At 39.5% G+C, this 17,614-nt stretch overlaps 1 protein-coding gene across 2 annotated transcripts in view; it reads right to left on the reverse strand.

Moving 5' to 3' along the window:
* LOC107752901 (neuropilin-2-like) overlaps positions 1 to 9,576 on the reverse strand; it is a 75,363-nt gene extending 65,787 nt beyond the window's left edge. For both annotated transcript variants that reach the window (XM_016568976.1, XM_016568977.1), the window contains exon 1: positions 9,054 to 9,576. In XM_016568976.1, coding sequence (XP_016424462.1) covers positions 9,054 to 9,123 — 70 coding nt within the window. In that variant the 5' untranslated portion in view covers positions 9,124 to 9,576. The remainder of the gene's footprint in view (positions 1 to 9,053) is intronic.
* Between the last annotated feature and the right edge of the window lie 8,038 nt (positions 9,577 to 17,614).

Below are 17,614 nucleotides of genomic sequence, written 5' to 3' on the forward strand. Positions count from 1 at the left end.
ACCCAGTGTGTGTGTGTGTGTGTGTGTGTGTGTGTGTGTGTGTGTGATTGACTTTGGCTGTGTTTGCCATTCTTGTGGATGATTTGCTGTGCACCAAGTACAGATGAAAGTTGTGTTGGGGAATGGAAATGTTATTTATGCTGAAAACATAAAACACGATTTTGTTCCCTGAACTTTTTAAAGGTGCACAACTAAAAAGCTTTAAGAAAGCATACGGAAATGAACGGTTCTTGTGTTTAAAATCATGTCCACTCACATGAGATTAATAATAAAAGCTAATAATAGCTTTTTTAAAATTTTACATGGAACAGATCGCCTTAAGGGCCACACATTTTGAGATCACAATGTAATCCCCAATAATTAAACATTTAAAAAATATTTTAAAATAACAAAAATGAATTAAAGCTGCAAGCAGCGCATTTCTAAAATGGCATCAACAATGCACTAATCCTACATCCACACCACTAGATGTCAGTATAAGTCAAATGCAACTGCCTTACCAGCCAGTGCAACAAAACAAATTACTGTGCGCAACTGTAAAATTACCTATATTAATTTGATCAATAAATGATAAACTGCCCAAAGTTGTGCTCACTGTGTCAGCACACCAAAATACATCACACTGTTCAATAGGAACTGAATCTACAAATAAATCTCAGAAATTTCTAAAATGCCATCATTAACTAAAAATGTTTGCGCAAATTCTACATTCACACCACTATGTGTCAGTGTACAGTAAGTCTAAGACAACAGACTAACCAGCCAGCGCAACAACAACAACAAAAAAAATTACTGCGTGCACCTGGAAACTGACCTGTATTATTTGGGTCACTAATTGATAAACTGTTCAGTGTTGGGCTCATAGCATCAGCCTTCCCATACTAGAGCAAAACGTCACACTGTTCAATAGAAACTGAATAGCCTATACTAATAGAGCTCATACGATTCACAAAATCAAATCTTGGCCGAACCAATCAATGGCTTGGGCAAATCAATAGTATCTTCCATCCTCCCTTAGCATAAGACTCAGCACACGAATGCTCACTATTCGGCACAACAGTGTTTAGCTGAGTACACACAACAACAGCCACAGATCTTATCCTGTCAGGGCTTCCGGTGTCGGCACTTTGTCAATTCACACAACCCTGCTCCTCTCCTCTCTTCAGATACGAGACGTCTCTCCCCGCCTCACTTCCTGCAGGATTGAGGATGCTGCCGGTGGGTAGGCCTGCCGCCGGCCCCCTCGCTTTAGGGCCATAAGTAACAGTAAACGGTGCTGAGCAGGTGGGTGGGGGAACGAGAATGGAGCTGCATTATTTATGGGTTTCTTGCTTGTTTTGAATTTCATCCCAATAGCACTGTTTCAGCACTTTTCCAGCGCCTGCCACACGAGCCACACGAGAGTGAGTGACCGAGTGCCGGCACATTTGCTGGCGCGAATACAAATATCTGACCTTCTTTTAGCTGATTTACAGGCGCATTTTCTGCTGAGGAAATGCTAATTTTACCCATTACACGAGACAGAAAAGAGAAGAAAACAGTGCAGTGAGCAGACATGACAACAAACTGCAGTGATTTAAATAATGGCCATTGTTGGTGGAGATCCGGTGTGTTTATCAGTTCAAACTGATTATAAATTGCAAAAACTTATGTGAAACTAATTGGCCCATCATTCAAACTGAAGAATTTGTTTCTGTTTAAACTCTGCGGTTCATGGGTCGCTAATCAAGAAGCTTTACAGGTGGTGAGGTCACATTTACTTTTGGTCTGCAGAATTTTGAGGGCAAATCAGGTCAATCCAACAGGAATCTGTGTGATTGGGAGTTTCACATGAGGGCAGATTTTTGCTCATATTCAAGTTGTTTATGCGAATTCGCCGCAACAACCAACAGAAAGCTGCTTGGTTGGAAAGTGACTTCTGTGTGAGCTGTGCTTCAGATATCACTACATTGTTGACAATAGACAATGGACCTTTTTTGCAAGTGAAATGTGACTGTATCTTATTCAAAAGGAACGTTTTTCTGCAAAAGGCTCAGTGATAGATGTAATCTGAAGAGATCTGGTCTCATCTGTGGCACTAGTATCAAACTCAGGGGCGCAAATGCACATTTGCCGAGCAGTGGTGGAGGTAACGAATTACAACCACTCACGTTACTGTAATTAAGTCGTTTTTTCGGGTACTTGTACTTTTTTGAGTATATTTTTAAAGCTGTACTTTTACTTGTACTTAAGTACAAATTAAGCAAAATAATCTACTTCGTTACTTTTAAATCATAGTTCGTTACTGAGTACGCCCACAATTTGAATTGATATTCAAACCTCTGACGGCACTTCAGTAGCCAATAAAGATATCCGACCATAAACGGACCAATAAAAGCCCTGATATCTGAACCGGGAAAAGCCGCGGCTTTAAAATTTGCTGTGCACACTACAGTCTCCATGCTCACAGTGTCTCAGACACTAATATTTTAGCTGAATCACTGTCAGACTATCTGGGAATTCAGTATGGAGATGACGTGTGCCATAAAACTCTCGCGACGGCGAGGCGGCTGTGTCGGATTGTGCAGTCGAGCGCAGTTGCTCTCCACCGACTGCGCTGATCAAAAGCATGATGGGAAACGACTGACTGACGACACAGCTTAATGCTCATTGGTTCAGACAACCGTGATGCTGTGTTCTTTTCTAAAATGTTTTATTTCTTTATCTGACCGACTATAAAGTAACTAGTAACTAATATTCTGAGTAGTTTTTGAGAGGAGTACTTTGTACTTTTACTTAAGTACTGTTTTGACACCAGTACTTTTACTTGTAATTGAGTATTATTTCAGCAATGTAAGCACAAATTTTCAGTACTCTTTCCACCACTGTTGCCGAGTGGTATTCATGATCAGTGTCGGCGCCCCCCTGTATTCTAGTAGGCTCTAACGCTAACTCGCGCAGAAAACTTTCTGCAAGTCAATGACCAAAAGCCCATTACTAGTTTGTGCATGGAAGGATACAAGGAAAAATGTTACAAAGGTTTGAACCCCCTTCCCCCTTTTTTAATACCATAGGGAAAAAAGTGAAAAGTAAAAACAAGAAAAAAAAGAAAAGTGTATCACATGTCACATAACATCCCCTTTAACTCCTGATGGCAGACCTCAGTCAGTAGAACACATTTTTTAATTCATTTTTATTTTCAAACACATGTACTATTGCACACTTTTTAGTAAGGTAATTTGAATATATATATTATTACTTATTACTTGTTTCACTTCTGTTTCAGTTTTTATAACCATTTCTTACTATGTGAAAGTAAGTTGTTGTTTTTTAGCATGTGTGTTTGCCAGTGCTATTTTTTAGGATTACTGATAAACTACTGTCATTTTATTTGTATTATTTGTATTTGTTATTTATTTTAATTTTAGTTAAATTATGTCTGAATTTATTATGTCTGTATAGGTATTTTATTAAGTTTTAGTTTTATTTAATTTGAGTTATTTTAATACTTCAACAAACTAAATGGAGTTTTAGCTTTTAGCTTCTGTTGTCCTCATTTGTAAGTCGCTTTGGATAAAAGCGTCTGATAAATGACTAAATGAATAAATAAATATATATAATAATTTGCCTCAAAATTATTCATATTTTTGCAAATTTTTATATAGTAAAGTTTATTTTAAAGAATATCTGCATTTTTTTTCCATTTTTACTTAAAGAGATAATTCATGGAAAATGTGCCATGCTAAGTGGAAGATTTCTCCCAAGATTTCACCTGGTAGAAAAACAAATACTATTAAAATGAATGTCATGATTCCCACTATGACCACTAACCACTTACACAGATGGCCTATTTTGAATTTACAACTGCAATTTTCAGTGAAAAGTGGCTAGTTTGTATCCTTGTTTACAATCGTAGTTTTTCTCAAATGTAAATCAAATGCCCATTCACAAACATGTGTTTCCACCATTGCACCATTGCTTGTTCCCCATCATTGCATAGGCCCACTCATGGATGAGACATGCAGATAACTATAGTCAACCTTCACTGAATTTTATATAATCAATGAACTCTGAAAAAGTTGTCAGTCAGTGTTTAACATTCTATTAGTTGTCAAAATTAATTCATTGCAGCACTTTTGTCATACGTAAATCAACTCTGTACAAAGGAAACTAATGTAAGAATGTAAAATACGTTTTTTTACATGCATTTAAATATGGTTTCATTTTCTTTTCATTTTCGTACTTAAAAAATGAAAAGTTAGTAAAAAATGTGCGCATATTTTCTAGTACATTTAACTGCACTGTGCTCACATTTGACCTACTTGTGCATTAAATTATAAATAAATAAAAATACATAGCCTATCATCTTGCGCCCTATTGTGATCTCAAATGGCAGAATATTTCAGTAGGCTGCATGCATTTGAGAGACGTTCGCCTCATTTTCGCGTACAGTTGAAGAGCATGCGCCGTGAGCACAGTAAAACGGCTGACTGCACAGGAAAGTTTTTTGCTGTCATATAACAATATCTCATCAGACTGCAGTTCCTTGTTGTTCTACTGAAGCTCATTTGGCACATGTACCTTTTCCGCGATCGTTTGGCTGAAAAGTCTCCCGTTTGTTGTGGTCGCAAAGAGATACGGCCGTTTCACGTCTTAATACGTTTTTAATAAATACATTTTTGAACTCATTAAAATGCTAAAAACCGTTAAAATAAAAATGTTGCATTTTTTAATAACTAAGCTTTTGATTATTGAAGATTTTCACAGAATGATTTTGGCAAGATGGCGCCCCCCTATGTGTGGAGCCCCTATGCACTGCATATACTGCATACCCCGTTTTTGTGCCACTGATCAAACTAAGTGTTAGAACAGTGGATTGTAGTACACAGAGTACCTTACACACACACAAAGAGGTTGCCAGAAGTCCACATCTGCCTTTCATCAGCATCAACAGTATAAAGGGCTCAGAGGAGGTGCTGCTGGACGAAACCTAACGCTACACACACACATAGAAAGTGAAGCTCTAACAGACTAAAAGCAGGTGACTCACATTAAGAGCTGGATGAACAACTCAAAAGTGAAACTCAGAACCAATCGCCTATAAAAACCAAAGATGTGCGCATGGAAAATGAAATAAGCTCGGGGCCACCAAATAGCAGAAAACGAACATGACAAATGGGCTTAGCAGGGATCCGATGAAACTTTAAAGAGATCCTTTTCACTCCATACGCTCATATTCCCATGGAAATTTGGCACGACACGCAGCGGTCTCAGTCAGGATACTGATGCGTGCTAAACTGCGATTTCAAAGCGGCTACCTGTGGAGTTTGCTCCGGTAGCTGCAGTTTCTCTGGAGCGTGTTGGGGATCTGCAGGTGGTCATGTGTATCGGCACAGCTGCATAAGCATGTAATCAATCGCAGCGTTGCCTCCAGGCGCAGGTGGCCAAGACTTTGCCAACAACATGCTCTTTGCGCTCGTACCAGTAGGTACACAGGGAACATATGGAAGAGCATCCGGACATGCTGTCTTTCAGGCTCAAACATGTAGACTCACACGCATCCGCATGCTACCACCACACATGGCTCATCTGCCTGGCAGTCATAACCGCCATCACGGGAGAGGAGCTGGAAAATATCAGCAGCTGACTGGCAGAAGTCAATAAGGTTTCTCATTTTCACTGAGTGAACGTCTGCTGATGAATAGCTGATATTTAATCGCAGTGATGAGACACTTAGAGCTCCGCCGTTCTGTCTGATTACATTCTGTCCGCACTAGAAAGAGGCTTGAGCCCCCCTATCGTTTAGCGTGTGCTTCATCAGCTGCTGAGTCCAGGCCTATAAAAACCAAAGATGTGCGCATGGAAAATGAAATAAGCTCGGGGCCACCAAATAGCAGAAAACGAACATGACAAATGGGCTTAGCAGGGATCCGATGAAACTTTAAAGAGATCCTTTTCACTCCATACGCTCATATTCCCATGGAAATTTGGCACGACACGCAGCGGTCTCAGTCAGGATACTGATGCGTGCTAAACTGCGATTTCAAAGCGGCTACCTGTGGAGTTTGCTCCGGTAGCTGCAGTTTCTCTGGAGCGTGTAGGGGATCTGCAGGTGGTCATGTGTATCGGCACAGCTGCATAAGCATGTAATCAATCGCAGCGTTGCCTCCAGGCGCAGGTGGCCAAGACTTTGCCAACAACATGCTCTTTGCGCTCGTACCAGTAGGTACACAGGGAACATATGGAAGAGCATCCGGACATGCTGTCTTTCAGGCTCAAACATGTAGACTCACACGCATCCGCATGCTACCACCACACATGGCTCATCTGCCTGCCAGTCATAACCGCCATCACGGGAGAGGAGCTGGAAAATATCAGCAGCTGACTGGCAGAAGTCAATAAGGTTTCTCATTTTCACTGAGTGAACGTCTGCTGATGAATAGCTGATATTTAATCGCAGTGATGAGACACTTAGAGCTCCGCCGTTCTGTCTGATTACATTCTGTCCGCACTAGAAAGAGGCTTGAGCCCCCCTATCGTTTAGCGTGTGCTTCATCAGCTGCTGAGTCCAGCTCACTTCAGCAGGGCTTCCTGTCCCAGCAGTAGATGGTTAAGCCATTCTCCCTCTCTCAAAACCATTCATCTATCTGATTCAGACCATCTGAAGCTTAACAGGACTAATTAAGGCACTGTTGTTGTGTTGGAAAGATAGCTGGGCTTTTAGAAGGACCCCTGTGGAGAGCTCTCTCTTGGATCAGGTGCAGATCCCAACACAGATCTGCTGGGTCTGGCAGCACTGCTATCGACATTTGGTTGGAAAGTATAGCTAATGCTAGTCCAAAAGAACTTTACTGAAGGAAAAATGTTAAAAGAGACCTAACAAAAACTTGAAAGGAATAGTTCACACAAAAAATTACACTTCTGTCTCAATGTATTCAGTTTCACCCTAATGACTTTCTTCCATGAAACACAAAAGGACACTTTAGCAGTCTCCATTCACTTTCATTCTATGGAATAAAGATGCAACAGAAGTGAATGGTGATTGAGTCTGAGACTGTTCCTACCGTTCTACCTAACATCTCCTTTTGTGTTCCACAGAGGGCCGTTTGAAACAATGTGAGAGTGAGTAAATGATGACACAATATTTATTTTTGAGTGAACTAATCCTCTAAGTAGGTTATCTCATTTGGTCCGAGAGAAAAATTACTATGTATTTGCATAATACTTAGTAATACTAAAGAAAAAGTGTCTATTTTGTGAGGCTGCTTGCAATTGCATATTGTTATATTAACAGTACAGTATAACATGCAAAAAGTTTAAAAAAAAACAAACAAACATGAGAAATATATAAATATTTGAGACATGATCGCGTGATACGTAGCTATTAGATGCAAAAGTGTAAAGTAAAACAGCAAAATTCCCCTTTAAAAATCCCCTTCAAACCATTTGGCATTCGTTTTCAGCCGAAAAAGATACAAGCAAGATACTACGTCTACTCTGCAAAGCAGTTATCTTTTACACCTATGTTTATTCATTCATAAAGCCCAAATTTCGAGGTTAATATTGTCATTCTGGATTTTTTTTCCTGATTTGCGAAAATATGTTACCTATACAGGACTTTTTAAAGGTTTACCTTAAAGATATTTCAACGTATCAGTGGTTGAAGTGAGTTTTATCAGTCAGGTATAACATGCAAAAAGTTAAAAAAAACAAAAAACAAACATGAGAAATATATAAATATTTGAGACATGATCGCGTGATACGTAGCTATTAGATGCAAAAGTGTAAAGTAAAACAGCAAAATTCCCCTTTAAAAATCCCCTTCAAACCATTTGGCATTCGTTTTCAGCCGAAAAAGATACAAGCAAGATACTACGTCTACTCTGCAAAGCACAGTTATCTTTTACACCTATGTTTATTCATTCATAAAGCCCAAATTTCGAGGTTAATATTGTCATTCTGGATTTTTTTTCCTGATTTGCGAAAATATGTTACCTATACAGGACTTTTTAAAGGTTTACCTTAAAGATATTTCAACGTATCAGTGGTTGAAGTGAGTTTTATCAGTCAGATAGGTTAATAACTAAAGATAGTTTGAATGCAAATCTGTCTTTCAAATCGAGAAACACCAGCGAAGAGTGTAAAAATGCCATAAAGGCTATTAAAATATGAAAAATACAAAATCTAATCGTGTATTCACATAAATAGGTGCAAACATACATTAATTATATATAGCCTATACATTCTGTTCCGTATTTACTGTTTCCGCTGATATTCTCCATGAGAGTCGCTGGAGGTGCTTTATGTGCCCACGGCTGCACAAATACAGTCGTCAAGACTAAAGTAACCATGACACGAGAACACTATGACTGGAAAAACACCGTAAATGATGGGTTACGACTTTGTAGGTCAAAAATACGTCTATGACGTGTTTAAGGGTTAAGCGATAGGCGGCCTAATTTAGGATCCCGTTCGTGGCATGAAGAGAATCTGCTGCGTAATTTATTCTAGAGTTTATATGTGCGTTTGTGAGGAAAATAACCTGAATCTTTAAAAAACAAAACAAAATAAAAAAAACAATGAACTGTATTACACAGCTAATTAAATAAACAAACACAAAATAGTGTTGTGAAAACGTGCAGTGGAGTCCAGTGTGAAGCGCGGCGTTTGTCGGAGCTCATGCCGAGCGCGCGTCACCTCCAGCGGCCAGGAGACTGCCAACGAGACGAGACGAGGTGCGCTTTTACACATCACACTAAAACCTTCTGAGAGGCTCATCATCTTAGTTGTAGTTTTGATTTTGTTTTCTAATCTTCTGTTTTTACCCTCTTTCCCCCGCTTTTTCTCTCTTTTTTGATTTTTTTAAAAATAAGTATTGAATATTGTCCGTTTTGTCTGTTAGCTGTAAGGTACGGTAACAAACCTAAGCAGAATTCAATACAAATACCCAAAATGGCATCGAAACTGAAATATATCAATAATGTGGTTGCAGTGCCTTGTACAATATCACACGCGTAAAATGGAAACCTATACTGATTCAGATAAAAACAAATGGCAAAACAATAAAAACTTACCCTCCTCTCCATAAACTAATGCCGCACACAAGACAAGTAAAGATCCACAGAGCTTTGTGAATAAATCCATTTTTTCTGGGTGATGTTCACCCAGTGCGTGCAAATGAAATGCTGAAGTTCTTGTGATGTTCTTTGAAAATGTTCTTATCCACTGATGATGTATCCACTTGTGTCTTGAGTCTGATAACAATTTCTTCCGCCTGCTTTCTCAATGTGCTTCAAAATGCTGGATGCGTAAATTCAACCCAGACTTGGCTGTTTAACATCTCCAGTTATATCCTAAGCAAAAGCAACGACAACGAAATAAAACGGCGTAATAAAACTAAACAACTTTCTCTTTCAGACCGAAAACATATGTTGGCTTGATTTCCTCGAGCTATAGCAACGAGTGAGTGAGTGAGGTGAGCGGCGCTTTCTCTCGCCTTCAAATCCAACTGACATGAAGCGTTTTCCCGGTCTCGTCCCCACAGAATCCACCACCAAACGCTCTCGAATGGGAAACACTGGCCACGGCGGAAAACTGTCAGAAAAGGGCAGTTCGCTGGGTGATGTTCACCCAGTGCGTGCAAATGAAATGCTGAAGTTCTTGTGATGTTCTTTGAAAATGTTCTTATCCACTGATGATGTATCCACTTGTGTCTTGAGTCTGATAACAATTTCTTCCGCCTGCTTTCTCAATGTGCTTCAAAATGCTGGATGCGTAAATTCAACCCAGACTTGGCTGTTTAACATCTCCAGTTATATCCTAAGCAAAAGCAACGACAACGAAATAAAACGGCGTAATAAAACTAAACAACTTTCTCTTTCAGACCGAAAACATATGTTGGCTTGATTTCCTCGAGCTATAGCAACGAGTGAGTGAGTGAGGTGAGCGGCGCTTTCTCTCGCCTTCAAATCCAACTGACATGAAGCGTTTTCCCGGTCTCGTCCCCACAGAATCCACCACCAAACGCTCTCGAATGGGAAACACTGGCCACGGCGGAAAACTGTCAGAAAAGGGCAGTTCGGATTAGGTCTTCTGTGCAGAGGGTCCGTAACTGAAGTCTTGTGATAGAGATACTCCGCGCGCTGTCTCTTTGGCACTGCGCGTCTTGCACTGAGTCTTGCGCGGCAGCAGCATGTGGATGTAATAGCATTAAGGACGGGCGCAGCGATCGCATTACAGTCAGCACCTCGGCCCGCCTCTCCAGTCCCTGATTAAAGACCAGCCACTAGTCCCGCAGTTACGCTATAAAAAGGCGAGAGAGAGAAACACAAGCGCCCACAGCCACACGGGCTCGTCAAACGCTCGTGGCTGTGCGAAACTACAGGCTGGTTTGGAGAGTTTCTTCAAGTGGACGATGTATGCTGCTAACAATGGGTCATTGACCAATAATAATGTCCAAAATTATAAAATCATTTAAAAGTCCAGTTTAAATCATATGTGCCCAGTTCTTAGAAAATCAATCTTTGTATTCGTTTTGGTTTTATGCATTAAAAAAAATCTCTCTTTCTCTCTCTCTCTCTCTCTCTCTCTCTCTCTCTATATATATATAGATAGATAGATAGATAGATAGATAGATAATGTGTAATTTCAAACAACCATCATGTAAAAATAAATAAATAATAATACTAGTACTGAACTACATTCCTCGTGAGCACATTTGAGAGCACACAAGTTCATTATTATTTTTTAAGTTTATTTTATATTTTAGTAAAATATTTTAGTAAAAACAAAATTTGCATTGGCAAGAATCACATTTTTGATGTATATTAAGACATTTTTAGAGTGGTTACTCCATTTGACATTAACAAAATATGCCTTAAAAATAAATAAATAAAGTATTGTCATTATTTTATGATTTACATAACAAAATGGCTTCCTGCATGTTGGTTACACCACACTGATTTTGGTGATCAAAAGTGTTTTTCAAATATAATATTTAACAAAAAATTGAGGAAGAAATAATGAAATATTATTTTAAGATTTTTTTCTCTGCACAGTTGCACCACCTAGACATTTTTTTAAAAATTATTCCTCAAAATCTGAAATAGAAGAGGTCTGAAATAGATCCAGACAAAAAAAAAAGTGTCACGTCATTGACCAAGATTTAGCAATAACACAAGGGAACAACAGAAGGATAATTATGTTAATTATGTATAAGCTGCCATTATGTTTGACTGCTTGATACATGATTGATGATAGAAATGTAACGCTCTTCAGTTGACTTTTGGCAGAAAAGTGAAAATGCTGAGTTGAGCCATGCGTTAGGTAAGGGAATGTGCATGGTAATGTGAGGCTGAGGTTGGATTAATGCAAATGTTTTGACAGCAGGCCAAGGAAAGATGAACAAGGGTATAGGGGTCAAACTTTTAGCAAAAATACAAGAAATTGAACAATCCAATGGTAAACATTCCATGACGACAGATGTTTGACAGAAACTAAAAACATCTGTTTTCCTTTCCTTGTGACTGATGCACTGTTGAAAACCACACACACACACACACACACACACACACACAAACACACACACACACACACACAGTTAAATAAGAACAACAAGCAGAAGTTTGTGGTAGGATGTGTGGGACACTGAGAAAAGGAGAAGAGAAAGCAGAACTTGGGAAAAGCTATGTCCCTCTGGCTCTGCCCATCCAGAGTCCTTTAATTTAGGCCCCCCGCACTCAAAAACATATGAAGACAGAAATAAGACACTAAAGTAAAGAAAGAGTTTGGGGTTTAGAAAGAACGGCTAGAGTATACCTCACCAACCACACTGTGCACATCAAAGCTTCGACATCCATGCGAGGAGCATGGAGCATACAGATCTCTTCAGATCCACCCAATACAGGGCCAACGAGGGCCCCAATCCGCTACTAACTACAGTGGTTTTAATGACACAGCATTACCCTGCAGATCCCAAAATAAACTTCTCTTTCTCCAACTACCCTGTAGACGCTCTGCACACACTCGACACAATGACAGCAGGCAGCTGGGGAAGCACGAGGAAGTTTTTCTTAGCATTTGATGCCTTGTCAGTTTCAGGTCATGTCTCATTGAAGTCAGATGATTAGTCATGTGTGGTGCCATGCGTGAGCACCATGGAGGAAACAGGAAGTGCAGAAAACATGATTTTTTTTGTAAAACTGGACGTCTTTTTATCATCACCAACCACTCAATGAGATGTTTCATAGATCACTTGACAAGACCTCAATGACAGGCCGCTGTGCTCTTATCTCTCCGAGAGTACTGACTCCATCTCTCAGCTCATGAGACCATTGCACTATTTGACCTGGGGGCTTGGGACTGTCAACAGCAATACTTGATAAAGGTTGCTCTTTTACACTGTCTTCAGACCAGTCCTGTGGTGTCACCTATCACGGATGAGGTCAGAGTTTGGGTATAGTGAGGGCTGGTCTTGGATCAGGGTGAAATAACAGCTTCCCTTTGAAGTGTTGACAGGCCTGACCTGTGCTGTCCACACACACCTCGACCCACAGCAGACCTGTGATCATCCATCTTATTGGCTAATGCCAGGCTGAGCATGAGGAGATCTCTGTAGAACAGTGGCGCCTCTGTGCATGGTGGCGGGGCTATCCACACTCTCAGCCTCAAGGGGGAAGTGTTGAGTGTGTGTGTGTGCGCGTGTGTGAGCTCTGAGGTCCCTGACGGCCATACAGGGAGGAAAGTCCCTGAGCTTAAGTCCTGCTCGAGCAAAAAAAGCAGCCAATGCTGACACATCTGCTTGTTTACAGCTACCACTGTTGGCTTTATGTCTGGAAGGAAGAAAGTACAAGAAGAAGGTTACTGAAGACAAATATGTATATTTATGTTCACAAACAAAGAATAAAGGCATAAACAAAAAAGTGAATAAATAAATAAACAAACAAATAAATAAAATAAATTAAAACTGTCAGTTGGTGTAACTATCAAATAAAAAGCACAAAAATTATTTTCTTGCACCATGAATCATGCAAGTTTACACAGCTTAAGTCATGATATAATCAAAGGAATTAAGTTAAGGAAATGCTCTAAAACACAACCCTGTCAAGTGGTGCAACCATAAAATAAAGAGAACTAAAATACTGTATTACGTGCGAGTCATGAAATACCAAGAATATTATATATAAGAATTCATGAATATAAAGAAGTTTAAGGTTACTTCACTTAACCTGAACAAAATACGCCTTTTCATTAAAACATTTAATCAAAACCTGTGATACTTCTAAAAAATAAATAATTAATAAATAATAAGAACAGAACAGATTTAAATTAAGGAAATGCTTTAAAACGTAAAACTGTCAACTGGAGTAACCAAGTAAAAAGCACAAAAATATTTTTCTTGCACCTTGAATCATGCATGTTTATTCAATTTACGTCATGATAAAAATCACAAGAATATCAAGTCATTAATAAACAAGTTTTCTTAAGGTTAATCAACAGGACTTGAACAAAACATGTATATTCATAAATAATTCACCAAAATATGTGATATATTTTTTTGAAATACATGAAGAGAAAAGAGGAAATCCTCAAAATAACAAAACTGTCAAGTGCTGCAACCATCAAGTAAAGCTAAACCTTGACCTCTTCAATATATCTGAAAGTGTGCTTTCAGATACTTTAAAAATTGTTAATTGACACATCTCAACATAAATCATCAGGGACAGAGCTCTACAGCATGGGACCATAGTGGCTAAATGCTGATTTGCTACTCTTCAGCCATGTTTTAGATACAAATAGTAGTTGGATGAACCGAGTGATCTATCTTTAGTATATTCTGCAATAATTTGCTATGGTATGTAGGGCTAGCACCAAGAAGACATTTAAAAATGAAGACGACAATCCTGAAATCAATCTAAAAAATACAAGTAGCCAAAAAAGGAATTTAAGTGCCAGAGTTATGCGATTCCTCAGTCTGGTGCGAGTCAGCATTTCTGCAGATTCATTCTGAACTCCTTGTAAGTTTGACAAAGCTCTTGGTAAGCCAGCCAAAACACTCCTTCAGCAGTCAAATGCCTGAATGAGTTTCTCACTGTCAGTGGGACAGTGGATTGCTCTAGACGTATCGCACAGATTAACACCCAGATCCAATTACCCTTGCTAAGCAAGCCCTGGGACTAAATAGTGTACCACAGCTGGAACGGGCACCAGCGCTCTGCCCACATCGAACGTGGAGGAGAAACACCCAAAGTGGGGCAAACAGCCTACACACAGGCCTAAAGCAGAACCAGAGTCAAATCTGTTTTCCTTAATATGAGCATCAACACAGAAAAGCTACCAGTATTTGCATGGAAGATGAATAGCAAATATGGTGTCCCTCACAAGGTTCACTCATTTTAATGGATCCATTTTACTGTGACCAAAAATGAAACTAGAATAGCAATATGTCAACTTTGTTCGGCTGAAATATAGAGAAGCAACTCATTGCTGGAGAACTTTACTATGACTGGGTTATCCAAATTTAATTACAGAAACTTTATTTTCAATTTTTTTTTTTTTGGCTAAGACTGCTGATATCCACCATCTATGGTAAAATTATCTCCCTAACCTCATCTCCAGTTGACTCGCTTAAGCAAACCTGGGAGCCGGATTTAGGTGTCAACAAATCTGAGGACCAGTGGAAGAACATTCTTAGTTTAATTCATTCTTCTTCTATCTGTGCTCTAATACAATGTAAGTGCTTCACAGAGCTCACTTCACTAATGCTAAACTGGCCAAAATATTTCCTAACAGAAGTAATGTCTGCAACAGATGTAAACAATCTCCAGCTGATCATCTTCATATGTTCTGATCTCGCCCAATGCTAATGGACTACTGATCGGACACCACCATTGCTCCTAACGCAGTGACTGTCCTGTTTGGGCTTCCCCCAGGTTCAGTTGCACAATCTACAGCGCACTGCGTGATTGCCTTTACCACTTTGTTGGCTAGGCGTGCCATCCTCTTTAAATGGAAACCACAATCTCAACCATCACCTGAGAATTGGATACGAGAGGTATTGCAATGCATCTGCCTTTAAAAAATTAGATACTCTTACAAAGGATCACTGAGGTCCTCTTACAAAATCTGGAGCCCTATACTGGCTACTATTGAGAACCTTATGGTGACTTCTGAACCTTCTGATTATACTATTATCGGGGGACCACTCGACTAGACTGTATTTTTGGGTTGTGGGTGTTTTTTTTTTGTTGTTGTTGGTTTGATTTGTTTTGTTGTCTGCTTTTTCTATTACCAGACATCCTGTCTCATTTTGTAACTGATGTAATACCCTTTATATGTCTGCAAAAATGTAATAAAAAAATAAAAATAATTTCAGTTTCATCACTAACATTCACTCATGCCAAGTACATAATAAAGACTTTCATATTCATATTGTTCCAAAGTAAACAAGCTAAATCACAGCCTTGCATTACTCATTTTTCTAAGTGGATAATACAGTCATACACATACAAAAACAAAAAAAAAGTCTCCTCAATAAACTCACCTTTGCACAGAAGAAGAGTAAATTATTATATCAGCAGTACATATACACGGGTGACTCTTTAATGTGGCTCGGCTGAAACATAGCTTTGCCTGTTTACTGGGGACAAACACACAGCCCATCAGCATGTCTCCATGTTCAGACGACTCTTTGAGTTATATCTGCTTCTCTATTTCACCCAGTGCCCACACACACAAACATCCACATCCAGTAATCACACATCTATCCTCTCTGATCTGCCTGTTTGTGTACAGAAGTTGTGCTGGGTGCAGTAAACCTAAATCTGAACGCTGTAGATCTTAGGTCCGGGTGTCTGCAGGAGCGGACTTTTATTCCCCTATTTACTGCTGTGTGTCAGCTGTGGCCGCCTCTGCTGTGATTATCACTGCAGGGTGAAGCGGTGTCCTGGGGTTCATACAGAAGAATAGTGGTGGAGGAAACTGTAGTTCTCATTATCCACAAAGCCATCCAACTCCCACAAGGCCTTTTCGTCTCCATGCGCTCACATTCATTTATACCAGCCTCAAGAAATACCTACTTACGAGCAGAAGCGGTGTGTGTTGGTCCTTGCAAATACTGTAACCTGTAAACAAGGCAGAATTTAATTGGTGTAATGTTTATATAATGTCTAATGTTCAAGAAGTCACAGAAAATAATGTTATTAATGCAGTTATTTTTATCAGAATTCAGGAAATCCTAACTTACACCAGCACAACCGTCCAGCTTTGGTGTAGTATCTGGTGCAGTTCACCTTTGAACCATGAGGGGGCAGATGTCTGCCAAGGGAGACAGATGAAAGCATGGCAGAATCAGGGAACAAACAGGAGAATTAAAGCCTATTGATAAAACACTCAAATCAAATTAAACGATAACGTGTATGTTTATGCTGAATCAAAAGCATATAACTGGTGGGAAGGCTTAAATTCAGCACAGTTTCAACAAACAGCCTGCTGAATTTCAGTCAATTCACTGCGGACCGGAGGAACAAGAGACGTCCTTATTAATAACAATATAATATCTAAACCTGATAAATCACGATGACAAATGATATTCAGTCGTCTCTAATTATCTTCACAAAGCTCATTCCTCAGTGCGTTGATGCTCTACTCTAGGATACGGTAACAACGGTAGCCTGCTGTATATCTGTAAACACAATTTCCTTTTTTTGATTTGGGATTTCATTTTGTAATAACTGGATATGTCCATCTCTCACGTATATATATATATATATATATATGACATAAATACAGGCAATTATTTGCAGGGACTGAATGAGCTGTCAAATAACCAGGAATAACAGGTAAAGTGCCTCTCTAGGTAATTGTTGTATACTTTTTAATCATAGCTTTAACTATACAACTTCAAAACTACAGTTATCTCGGAGCCATGAAACCCATATTCACACAAATGCTGTAATTGAAACGCCTGGAGTAAGTGCAATCACTGATGGGTTTCGCTCCTCACCTCAAACACTGGTCACTGATAAGCCTGAGGGTCAGAGGTCAGGGTTTCTAACACTGATAAAGCCGTCTGTGGAATCCCATGGAGCTGACTGGGATCTAAGCAAGCACGGAGGCCAGGGAATGTGAAGGAACACTGATCAAATGCAGAGGTCTCCTCCCTCTCACTCTACTCTGTCCATAGTGTAGCCGCCAATAGCACTGCTTATCTACAACTCAGCATGAATGAGATGTTTGGCCCTCAAACAAATTTTTTCCTATTGAGTTTCTCTTTAATTACATGCTTGGAACTAACATTCCAATCTGTGTTGAGGTCTTTCAGTTGTTTACTGTAAATAAGCCGGTCCAGCAGAAACCAGCAGGATGGACAAATAGGTGATTGTCCTCAGTAAAGAACATCTTCAGGCTTTTCCTCCGTTCATCTCCTCTGTGTCTTATCAGAAGCAGACTTCATGGAACACAATCTGGAGTAATACAAAGACATCTGATTGTTTGATTGGTAAACTTTAGGGTTCCTGTGCACGAGGAAGGGGAACTTATCAGACTCTTAAGACTACATTGGCTGGAGGAATATGGAGTGAAGATATTTGGGCAGAAAAAGCCTTGACAGCAAAGTCTTATTTCATAACATATGAGC

Source organism: Sinocyclocheilus rhinocerous, unplaced genomic scaffold (genome assembly GCF_001515625.1).
Source record: "Sinocyclocheilus rhinocerous isolate Xijiao unplaced genomic scaffold, SAMN03320098_v1.1 scaffold1252, whole genome shotgun sequence".
Classification (NCBI taxonomy): Eukaryota; Metazoa; Chordata; class Actinopteri; order Cypriniformes; family Cyprinidae; genus Sinocyclocheilus; species Sinocyclocheilus rhinocerous.